Source organism: Pelobates fuscus, chromosome 7 (assembly GCF_036172605.1).
Source record: "Pelobates fuscus isolate aPelFus1 chromosome 7, aPelFus1.pri, whole genome shotgun sequence".
In the NCBI taxonomy this organism is placed as follows: Eukaryota; Metazoa; Chordata; class Amphibia; order Anura; family Pelobatidae; genus Pelobates; species Pelobates fuscus.
The window spans coordinates 36,744,795-36,757,275 of record NC_086323.1 but is presented as its reverse complement, the minus strand read 5'-3'; the positions used below and the strand labels follow the sequence as shown (position 1 = coordinate 36,757,275).

General features: G+C 38.7%; 1 protein-coding gene across 2 annotated transcripts in view; it reads right to left on the bottom strand.

Annotated features, from left to right (window-relative positions):
* Window positions 1-7,731: 7,731 nt before the first annotated feature.
* Window positions 7,732-12,481, bottom strand: part of TNNI3K (TNNI3 interacting kinase) — a 203,524-nt gene continuing 198,774 nt past the window's right edge. For both annotated transcript variants that reach the window (XM_063427225.1, XM_063427226.1), the window contains 2 exons: window positions 10,065-10,144; window positions 7,732-8,531 (listed from right to left, as the gene is read on the bottom strand). In XM_063427225.1, the coding sequence (XP_063283295.1) occupies window positions 8,455-8,531; window positions 10,065-10,144 (157 nt within the window). In that variant the 3' untranslated portion in view covers window positions 7,732-8,454. The remainder of the gene's footprint in view (window positions 8,532-10,064; window positions 10,145-12,481) is intronic.

The following is a 12,481-nucleotide window of genomic DNA, read 5'->3' as shown; positions in this document are numbered from 1 at the left end:
GCGAGGAGGGTAAGTATCTGGGCTGGAGGGAGAGCCCAATTGTTGTAGGGTGTGCTGTGTCACCCTAACGGCATTAAAGCCACCTCCTTTTATAGGACGGCATAGCACACCCTGTTGTCTAGAAGGGGGTTACACCACCTTATGGTCATTCCTTGCTCCAGTCTTTCCCTGGTGTTATAGGCTTTGCCTGAGGACACATACCCAAACAGGCATACCCAGACAACATGCTGCCTTCATTGTCAGTACACCTGTTTCAAGAGCAAGACTTAATTTCTATGGGATTTGCACTTTGAAGGAGATCAGGAAGTCTAAACTGAGGATGGATTGGTGAGGGAGGGATCAATGATTATAGAGCTTTAAATGAAAAATCTACAATTCCTAGCATAATGCAAAGATTATATTTTATGCATCTATATCTCGTGTGCACCTTGATAAGCAGACTTTGACCCAAACTACAGACAGTATGTCACATATTTAGGAGATTTGGAGTACCGCAAAGATTTATTGAAAAATGTTTTTATTACAAAATAAAAGCTCTTAAAATGATTAATTAAACATGGGAAATTATACGCGGTCTAGATTTTTAGAGACAACCAAAGCACAAACTAAAGTTTACAGACTATGACTTGACTGCTGCTGATTCCAGTATTTAATGCCTCTGAAAGCAAGAGCTGTATTCAGAACATTACGAAAATGTTAAATTTTTTTTATAAATTGTTGAAATATTATTTTGCTCTATCAATATAAAATGAATACAGCCCAGGCTAAATAGTTTTAAAAAATGATCATGAAATGCTTACATGTTTCTGTTTATGATAGTTTCATATATGAATTCCTCAATTTTGGTATAAAATATATCACTTTTGTTAGAATTTTTTGAATGCAAATTCTGTTTTAATTATATGTTATCTTCAGTTAACAATATACATATGTTTGTAAGTGTGATTATAATAATCAGTATACGGTTTGTTTACAAAACAGTGGATTATGGTAAAAGAGACAACCAGATTTCAAAATATATGCCAAATAGAGAATTTGGAGAATCGGTTTAGCCACATTTTGCAATGTTGTTGTCTATACACTACAATTCATTGTTTAGTGAATACGTTTAAATATGTGCAATTTAGATTACTGGAATGCTGGTCTTTTTCACTGAAAAAAAAAATCAAAGCAATATTTAAAATCTCTCTTTTGATGTTTGGGTTAAGGCTTTCTTTGCCTATAATTTCTCATCATAAAAATAAAGAATTTTAGTTTCTGAAAAAACAAAATGCCAATTCATTGTTTTGGTGAATGGAGAGTGTAACGTTTTACATCACCTAATGCAGGGATGGTCTGTGGAGTTGAGGAACAATTACCCCTGGGTTTTTTGCTTTAAAGGACCACTCTAGGCACCCAGAGCACTTCAGCTTAATGAAGTGGTCTGGGTGCCAGGTCCAGCTAGGGTTAACGCATTTTTTTTTATAAACAAAGCAGTTTCAGAGAAACTGCTATGTTTATAAATGGGTTAAGCCTTCCCCCAAAGCCTCTAGCAGCTGTCTCATTGACAGCCGCTAGAGGCGCTTGCGTGATTCTCACTGTGAAAATCACAGTGAGAGCACGCAAGCGTCCATAGGAAAGCATTGTAAATGGTTTCCTATGCGACCGGCTGAATGCGCGCGCAGCTCTTGCCACGGGTGCGCATTCAGCCGACGGGGCGGAACGGAGGAGGAACGGAGGCAGAGAGCTCCCCGCCCAGCGCTGGAAAAAGGTACGTTTTACCCCTTTTCCCCTTTCCAGTGCTGGGCGGGAGGGGGACCCTGAGGGTGGGGGCACCCTCCTTTAAGGCATTTGACCCATTTTGTGTTTTTTTGAGGTGCGGCGGGGGTGGTGATACTTTAATTTCCCACTTAAGGGAACACTATAGTGTCAGAAATACAAACATGCATTCCTAACACTATAGTTGTAAACTTACTGTTTTGGATGTCCGGGCCCTCCTCTGTGAAGTTAAAATGGTGAGTTTACTCACAAAAACTTTGCAAGTTTGCAAAAACTTTCTTAGGCAGCTATGTTTTAATTCAACTAATCTGGAGTAGAAAACAAAAACAAGAAAAAAGTAACTAGCCCAATTCTGAAAAGGAAACCCAGGTTAGGTAAGGACTTGGAGAAGTCTAAAATATGAATTTTTATTGAATAAGAGACAAAAGTACCAAACAAACACTGTGAATATTATTGTACTAGTCTGCTCAAGAGTAAATATTTATATATAAGTCATAAACACCTAACACTGGGTAATGACTGAATGCTCCAGAAAGACACGGAGGGATAAACTGGAGACAGATGGGAAACAATGATGAACTAATAATATAGACAGAATAAGGGCACATGACACATGACGGAAATATTCCGTCATGATTCCCTTTTATTCCAAAAGTTGTGTCATTAAGGGGTTAAGTAAGTCAAGTCAGGGCTAAATAAACATTAATGTGAGTTGAAATGAACAACGTAGGCTTCAATGAACACTTTAAACATGTATTCCTGACCCTATAGTGTTAAAAATACATGTTAGGTGCAAGGCTCAGCTGGCCTCCCTTAAATAGGGTGAAAACTCACTATATTTCCAGCGATGCACAGGTCCACCATTGCTGGTTTTTGCACCCTTGGCTGAGATAATCAGAACTGACAATCCCAGCCAATCCAATGCGTTCCCTTATGAAAACATTGAAAAGCTATGGCACAAGCGCGATAAAATAGAAATGCATTGGCTCAATTAATCTCTATGGGGAAAGTTCAGTGTTTCCTTACAGAGCGTTGTGCAGCACTGACCCAGAAAGCACTTCTAGTGGCCATCTGAGTGACTGCCACTGGAGGTGTCCCTCACCAGTAATGTACACACTGCCTTTTAACAGAAAAGGGAGTGTTTACATGAAAATGCCTGCAGGGACAGACTACAGACACCAGAAGAACCTAGATCAGATTCTGACTTCTACCACTAGAAAACTACTGGTAAATTGAATGTAGCAGCTCAACAACCCACAATGGTGTCTCACTTTTCCAGAAGAAATAGGATATATTGGTAGGAAGAAGTTGGGGGTAACGCCTTGATGTGTCAGGAAATGGAGCAATGGAATAGCTCCACTAAGATGCGCTTGAGTGGTACAATCCCCGATGTGCAGTGTGTTTCTTGGTCTCGGTGAGTAGTCCAAAAATATAAATTGAAACTAAAATTGACACCTTATAGTGTAGTAGCTTGGTATAATATGAGTCTACTAGACAGGTGGATGAGGTTACACTCACATTCATTGGAGCCTTCTATATGGCTCCTTTAAAAAGTATGGAGTTGTATAATCACCACGCTAAGAATGGGTTGATGGTGCGGTGCCTTCTCCGTGGTATATTTATAAAAGATAGAAACAAAAATATAGTGCACACTGTTAGTAAAATAAGTGGAGATCAGCTTACTACCTTTGGAACAAAAGTAAAGTTTTGTTCAATCCACAAGATTATGGTCGCACACTCCCCACTGTCGAGGTTGAAGTCCGTAAGATTTTGGAGTTCCAGAAAAAAACAGGATTTACCAGGATACATAAAAGTAATATATTTCTTTCTTTAATACATTTACAATAATTTCTATAGTGAATGCCCTACCGCAATTTGGGACACCAGTGTAACATGCACTTAATCTAGAAAGGGTACTTAAATTGAAAAATTAAAATAAACCCCTTGTTGTCATACCAAGACTAAATGTATACAATGAAAAGAACCCATTGCACACCAATTACTGCAAACAAATATAGTTTATTATAAAGTGTGAACAATATACAAGCAGTTAATACATAGTATAAATAGCAAAGTGCATAGTTGTAAAGTTTAGAACATACCAGGTATAATCCCCACAGTATTCATAAAAAATGTTTAATCAAGGGGACGGGGCTTGCCTACAGACAGAGTAGGATGCAGGTTGGAGGAGCCCTGCAGCAAAATACAAATTTGCAGCGATTTAGCATGGATTATTTAACCCCTTTAGCTGCAATACTCACCTGGACGGTTCCTAGAACACACTGTTCACCGGAGGTAAGCACTTTCTCCTAAAATGGGAGACTTTACCCACTGCTACCTACTCACTACCACGAGGCAGGGGAGGCGGGCAATCCCTTGCTTCACTTCAGCCTGTGCAGTGCCTAAAGCCCTGCCACCCAACCTTTGGACCAGTGGTGGTTATCCTGGTCCACACTGACCTGCTTGGATAATCTTTTGGCGTATTACAAGCTGGCTAAGCTCTTTATTTCTACTTCACACAAACTGGCTGCCATAACTCACGACGAGCTGAAGGATGTCGAGATGGCTGAGCACCGTCCGAGATCCATACAGGACTTTCTTGATGCTTTTGGCCAAATTTGCCTAACATTTTGATGGAAACTTGAAGGCAGGAAGAGCCTACAAAAATATAGCGCTCCTGCTAAGCAGCACTCACCACTCCTGCCTACACACTCACTTGCTACGGAGCTGCAGGGGTGCCCCAACTCAAATTATCGGCTGATGAATCTCCCCGACTAACTACAGGAGGCAGACCACAAGGGACTCTCAGCCCCCGCACGGCTCACTTTCCCAGAAGTGCCAAGGGCACAACATTGGGACAGAGCTCTGCACCTGTTTTGACAGATCTGTGAAGCACAATGTGCTAATCTGGAGGCTGGTGGATGGTAACCAAAGGTGCCTGGTGACTCCAGGCTGGAGGATTTTGGGACACTCAGCCCCATACCACTCTTATGACCCATGGGAGCCACTGTATCTCCCCGCATGGGGTCGGGTAGCTTTGTGGGACGTGGTATGGTGTTATGCCTTGTCATTTGCCAAAATAGTTCATTGCTCAGGCAAAGCCATAATTTACCTTTATTTTAAGTCTATGTTTAGAGTATTTTTTCTTTTTGCATCCTGTTCGCTTCTCCACAAGCCTAAGAGTCAAGCAGAGCTGTTTTGCTGCAGTCTGTGAATACTATACGCCATTAAGTCTACTCATCTGTGTTATTTCATATTATAACATTAATGGATGTTGGAATAGACTGTTTTATTTTACTTTACTTGTTACTCATAAAAGTGTGATAATATTGACATGCCACTTAATTTTCTAACAACTGCATGTCTCATATTATCTTGAGGATATGTCATCACACGTTTGTTGTCTTTTTTTTGTTTTCATCGTACAAAAAAATAAAGAATGATAATTTTAAAAAAAAAGTTTTTCATCAAAGTACTGACCTAGGGCTGGAGACCAAAACATCCCAATGTTTCGACTGTTGTCTTCTTCCAGGGGTTCTCAATCCATAAGATTCTGGTAGCACACTGCCCACTGTGGAGGATGAAGTAAATTTTTGGAGTTCCAGAAAAAAACAGGATGGTCCAGGATACTTAAAAGTAATCTCTTTCATTCTTTAATACAATAAAATAAAGTCCTAAAAACAACAATTGTAACAATAACACTAATGTGTTTCCCACTTTGTAAAAGCCCTATGCAGTGGCGAAACAAACAATTGTTTTAATGTGTAGATCTGTTTAGGACTCTACAAACTAGAATCAAAGGCACCATGAGAAAACCGACCACATTTCGGCAGGTAAAAAAAAGAGAATCACTAGGAGATACTAGTTAATACACAAAGATTAAAGTATGCTGAAGGAATCTATATAGAGTATGGTGACACAACAAGTAGGCCTGACGTCAGTTCATGAGCAGATTTGCATCTCAGGTGCTATGGGAGCTAGCAAAGGATTTTTTTCAAGTAGCCCTCTTAAAAAAAAGAAAATACCCTCACCATACAAAATATCAAAGATGTGTTTCAAAAAGTTGTGTGAATTTGTGTCTTACTGTGTATAGGGACACTATAGTCTCCAAAACAACTATAGCTTAATGGAGCAGTTTTGGTGTATAGAACATGCCCCTGCAGCCTCACTGCTCAATTATCTGCCATTTAGGAGTTAAAGCAGATTGTTTATAAACCCTAGTCACACCTCCCTGCATGTGACTTGCACAGCCTTCCTAAACACATCCTGTAAAGAGTCATCTAAAGTTTATCCGAATGTAAATTTAGACGAATTTCGGCAATTCGGACATTTTCCTCTGCACTCGTTTTTAGTTCTGCAATATCCTTCTTTAAAACTGGTGCCCAAAACTGTACTGCATATTCAAGGTGGTGATCTTTTCATTGATTTGTAAAGAGGCAAAATTATATTTGGATCACGTGACTCAAACCTCCCTTTTATACATTAAAACACCTAACTAGCTTTTGTAACAGCAGGCCAGCATTGCACACTGTTGCCTAGATTGTGATCTATACTTGTTCCAAGTCCTTTTTATTTAATGTTATCTCTAACTCAACCCCATTTAATATATACGGTAAGTAGCTTGTAGGTTATTTTTTCCTAAATGCATGACTTTGCTTTTATCTGTATTGAATCTTATTATCCACTTGCCTGCCAGTCCCCAATTTATCCAACTCTTTCTGTAGAGAAGTTACATCATGTTCAGACTGTATTTTCTTACAGTTTTGTGTCATCCGCAAACACCGACACATGACTTTCAATGCCTATTTCAAGATAATTGATAAACAGTTTAATGTGAAGGGGACCCAGGACAGAACCTTGAGGCACTCCACTTACAACTTTTGTACAGTTTGAAAATGTTCCATTTACAATTACTCTCTGCACTCTATCTTTAAGACAGTTTTCTATACATTATTCGTCTACACCAACTGATTTTAGTTTTACTAATAACCTTTAGTGTGTAACTGTATCAAAATACTTTATATCCAAGTAGATGGTGTGGATGGTTCACATAGTGGTCAAAAGTTGTGGACAGTTTGTGAATAGTATTTTAAGTTTGTAAATGGTCGTAACGGACTGTGAATGCTAAGCTTGAATTCTGTGTGTTTAAGTCCAGGCGGTGAGTGAATGTTTTGACTATATTTTACCATTTCGTATTGCAGGCGAGTGCAAGCATTTAAGTAATAGACTCACACTATGAACTAGGAGTGGGCAAGAATCACTGCAACCCTCCTTTTTTTATATAACCACTGCAATATGGATAGTGAATACACTTTCAAATAAAAGAGTACACACTATAATGTCAAGACTGGCAAGCCAAGGAGGCAGATAGATGCCTTTAGGCAGTCACCTACTTGCCTACAGACAAGTCTGGTTCTTCATGCATTTTCCTTCGATAGATAGATAGATAGATAGATAGATCAATAGATAACATACATCTCTCACATCTCTGATTTATTAAGAACTTGATAGCAGGATGAACAAGACCAGCTTGAAGGTATGCGGTTAATTACCTTTAAACATATATTATGGCATATGGGAGTGGGCGGTTGCGTAGGGGGAAAATATTGTAGCATTCAGCATGAACGTCAAGTGAGCACATCTGTTTTCGGACCATCATTCAGTACATAATTGATCATAAAAACTCTCAAATGATACAGAAATTAATTAGATGAATACATTGTAACTGGCTATCTAAGCTTTGAAAATTCTAGCATGATGTATATATGAAATGTTATGCTCTTTTAAAAGAGTATAAATAAAAATTCAAGTACAAGTGTTCATTAAGATCACTTTATAAATGTCCTTTACGTCCTTTCACAATTAATAAAGATGCCTCCGAGTTACACTACATGGTTGTTCTTGATACAAAAAACACATATTAAAATGCACTTTAAAATAATAATCTCAAGAAGAAAAAACAATATGGGCCTTTGCAAAGTATTTGTATGTTACAATGATTTATTCACAAACAAGCAGGTGCACTGAATTAACACTTCATTAGGGACAAACATATCCAGTTAGAGGAGCCTAACAACGATAGCTAATCTTAGCACTGCAGATGTGTGTGGACATCAATTCCCATGATGCTCATCCGAGCTTGAGGATAAAGCAATTAACAAACACCTGCAGAGCTAAAGTTAGCTGTCAATGTGCTATAGCATTAGTGTGGATCACACATATAATTAACCTGCTAGTGTTACAATGTAATATGCAGAATTCTTCACTTGCACATCGTTAAGTCAAAACAAAATATGCCACAAGATATGGTGTGTATTTTCAGCTGCAAACGTCAAAATATTGGTAATTAGAACCCTAACATAAATAAACATAGCATTGCTTCTAACACAGATCCTGCTTACTTGAACACAGTCTATCCGCAACAACGAGAGATGGGCAGACAGTCTGACATTCAGAGAGACTGAGATGGACAGAATCAAATGAATCTCGTACCCATCAATTTTTTTCCCATTTAATATCGAATTTAGAAAAAAAACTAAAAAAAAAAAGATGAATATTCTTTGTGATAAAAATTTAAGTAAACGCTATCAGAAGAAAATCAAACTAGAACCAGGCTTTATGAAAATTCGTAAGTCCCAGCACACGCTCTAACGCCCTTACAGAGTGATAGGATTGTTCAAACAATAGATCAATGTGTCAGTTACCATCTTCAAAGCTGCTATTCTGACAGCAGGAATGAAACCGCATTGTGCTCATGGGATCCGAGACGTAACCTGGAAAATGCGAGAGAACATATTGAGACAAACGTAAAAATAAGATTGTGCTCCGGTGGAGGAAGATAACATAAAACAGACGTGTTAAACCATATTTACAACACACAGCGTTAACTGTGCTGGTGCGAGAGGTATAAGTGTCTCTTTGTTCGGTATCAATTCTACAGTATCTCCATGGCATGATACCATGATATGCTCCTGTCATTTGTTATAAAAGAAACATACACTGTCAAACCGACAACACATGGCGAACATCTTCCATTCCTTAACACAGTGATTTTGTCAATTCTTAACCTGCAATTCCTTATAAATTCTGCAGAAAAAAATGTTTTCTGAGTGCCTGGAATTTCTTCTAATTTGCAAGTACAGTTTGGAGCACGCCAGCTCCTTGTTCTAGAGCAGCTTCCCATCACTGGAATTGTCTAGGAACCAAAAGGCAGTCTCTTTTTGTGCTACATGGAATAAAAAGTACAGCGTGACATCACTCAATTGAAGGACATACTTGAAAAAGAGAGAAATCTCAATGTATCCTTCCTAGTAACGTATTGTATAAATAATTGTGGCAAACAGAACACGGCAAACGTCATCAACAACAGCCAGTTCTGGTGTCCACACCTTGTTGGTGCTGAAAGACCCATTCACTTGGATGTTTGAAAAACCACATACACAGTGACACTGTTTTGCTGGACCTGTTCTGCTGTTTCTCTTTAACATTGTGTCACCTCTTTAGCTTTCTTTTTCAGAATTTGTACCACCTAAATGGTTATAGCCTCTCCCTGACTGTATGCCTATCTCTCTGAGAGCATACGGTATTGAAGGCCATTAAAACTGTTTAAAGCTTTTTTTTTTTTTGTATTAGGCACATTTTCAGGTCATAGGTTAACCAATGAATAAATTTGTGCTAATATTACACAATTAGAATAAAACAAATCACCAGTTGCTATTGCACTCTTGCCTCTTATGTCATCATAGAGACAAAGTTTCACCTATGATAAATAGGTACTGCTCAAAGACTGTTTTTGAAATAATGGAATATACTTGGAGTGCCCTAGCGAACCTAGAATTATACCACCACTAATTACAATGTCTGTGATATATTTGACTTTTTTGTAAATGTGTAAGATAAAGTACACAAATCTCTTCAATTACTGTATGGAAGCTAAAAACATATAACAATAATACTAATGTTACTAGGATTATACATGCCTAGTTGCCTAAATGGCTACCATGATTCGAATAATTTGGCTACCATTCTTTTTTAACTAGCAGTACCAAAATATGGACATAAGAGGCACTGAATTATTTATGTGCACCCATATTGTTCATTTGGTCAGTTCCAGTGTCTCTATACAGTCATTGAATAAAAATTTATACCTAAATCTCAAAATTGTATCCGATTCCTTATGTAAAGTAGCACAAGTCAATTTTGTTTGAAATAAATCATTACCACTTTAAAAAAAAAACATTTAACTATTTTCTGTAGTTACAATAAATCATCTCGTTATTTAATTCCCATTTTTTTTGTTTACATACCATTTTTGTCGATTGGTGGGTACTGAAAGTTTTTTCTCATTTCTTCCATAGAAAGTCCATGTGCTGATTTTTGATCAGTGCTACAAAAACAGAATTATAGTGAGAGCAGTCAAAGCAGTCTACCAATATATGCAGTGAGTGTGTGTATAGTGTATATGCTATGTGTGCATAGTGTATGTAGTGTGTGTAAAGTGTGTATGCTGTGTGTGTGTGTGTGTCTAGTGTGTATGCAGTGTGTGTGTATAGTGTGTATGCAGTGTGTGTGTGTGTATAATGAGTACATAGTGAGTAGTGTGTACTGTTTGTGTGTGTGTCCCTCCCTGACTCTTACCTGGTGGTCCGGTGGCACAGTATGGTTGCCCAGTGAAGAGGGGCCCAGGAGTCTCCACATCCAGCAGCAGCATGTCCTCTGTTCTCGCCATCCACAAGAGCGTTTCCGCTGGTTGCCATAGCAACCCGCAGCAATGCTCTCGTGGTTTGCGAGAACAGAGGACATGCTGCTGCTGGATGTGGAGACTCCTACAAGCACCCTGGGCACCCCCCTAGTGAGTGGAACTTGGGGAGAACTGCCCCCCCCACCTCCCCCCTCTTAGTACACCACTGCTTATGTTTACTCAGATATTTTTATAGCCTGTGCAAGAGATGCATGCGTTGGCCTGTTCTCAAATTCTGATTAATGGACACCACAATCATTAATCAATGACACACTCAGCACAATTAGCATTTAGGAACTAAGCTAAATTTGTGTATCAGCTGTTCCTACTCTCCACTCCATAATAAGATTCTAGTTACTTTTTTTTCTGGAAATCTTCATATCATCTCTTTAATTTGCTCTGTCAATTGAACACTGATGCCCAAGAAATAACAAAGGACTATACAATGGAATAGGGCTCTGAAGTATAACCTTAAGGGGTTCATATTCCCTCCCTTACCTCAATTCCTTGCAATGCAGCAGCTAAAATTCCATACCCACCAACATCAGCATTGTTTCGTGAGTAAGGACGTCACTAGAAAGGGTAAAAGGGGGAGGGCCAGAGTTGCTAGTTGTGTTACTGGTACTGCCCAAATGGGACAAGCCCACTCAGAATGGGGGCTCATCTGGCTGAAGAACTGACAGTTCAGCCTGGCATTAATGCATACCAGGCTGAATACCAATCACAAAGGCAAGCCCACTGAATTCAGACCTTGCAGGTTGCAGTGTCTCGGAGCCTGTTCTTTGCAATCACACTAATCAGACTCCCTCTCTTCTACCCCTGTCAGAATGTTGCAATGTGAAGAGATCTTCCAACTGCACCTGAGTAAACCTGTCAGGCATGACCAATGCACTTTACCAGCATTCCAAAGGATAGGACACTGATTGGTTCGATCACTATCCCCCCGTGGAGTGGGTGTTGAAGACACAAGACAGCAAAAGCAAAACAAATAAACCTGTTTCTTTTGGCCTGCAGACTGACACAACTGTCTCATTCAAAGCTAACACTTGTTAAGTAGACCTTTGTCTCAAAGTGATGCATGTCCCTTTTAGGGCATTTCCATGGTGTCTTCAGAAGTGAGACACCAGGAAACAAACCAGTGTAACAGAGCCTCGAGACTGTCCCATTGTAATCAGGATGGTTGCGAAGCCTATTATACTGCTCTAAGTACTCTAGTGAAATTGCCTACCCTGAGAAGGAGGAAGCAATCATTAAGTCAGCGCAAATTCTGATGATTTTGATGTATAGATTACATTTCTATGCAAACCTTAACAGACAGACAGGTTTATTCACTACAGTGTCTATTGACAGCATTTCAAAGATAATTTTCAACGTTTGGCCAAAATAAGGAAAATGTAAATTCTCCAACAGTTTTCACTGAAGTGTGTATTGTCAGGAATTGGATTTAATATTCTAGGCCAAGTTAGAGGAGCTAAAAATAAGGAGAATCTTTCCAATTTAGCAACTATGGCCTACATTTTAAGATTACCTTTAGTAAATAACCCTGATGGACTAAAGTTCGATTTGTCATTAACGACGCTGTCTGTGACACATTAAGTTCCAAACCCTACAAATAGTTAATGTAACTTTAAATATGTTATTGAAAACATACTGAAATCTTCTCAAATGTTGCTTACAAATATTAACAGCACATTAACAGGTGCATATTCACTAAATGGTGAGTCCTGGTGAAACAACATTAAACTTTGGATAAAATCATGAAATTTAATAAAATATCCACACATATATCCATATATATTATGATATTCAATGACCTGTCAATTTGCTTCGTAGGTCATTGAAATGCACTGTTTGAGTAATAGACACCAATGAGTTTTTTTTATGTTTTGTTTTTTAACATATTTACTTGGGAGAAAGTTTTCCATAGGAGTTGCGGATACTTTACCAAATAATTAGTAGGAGAGTATCAGGATTACAGTGAAG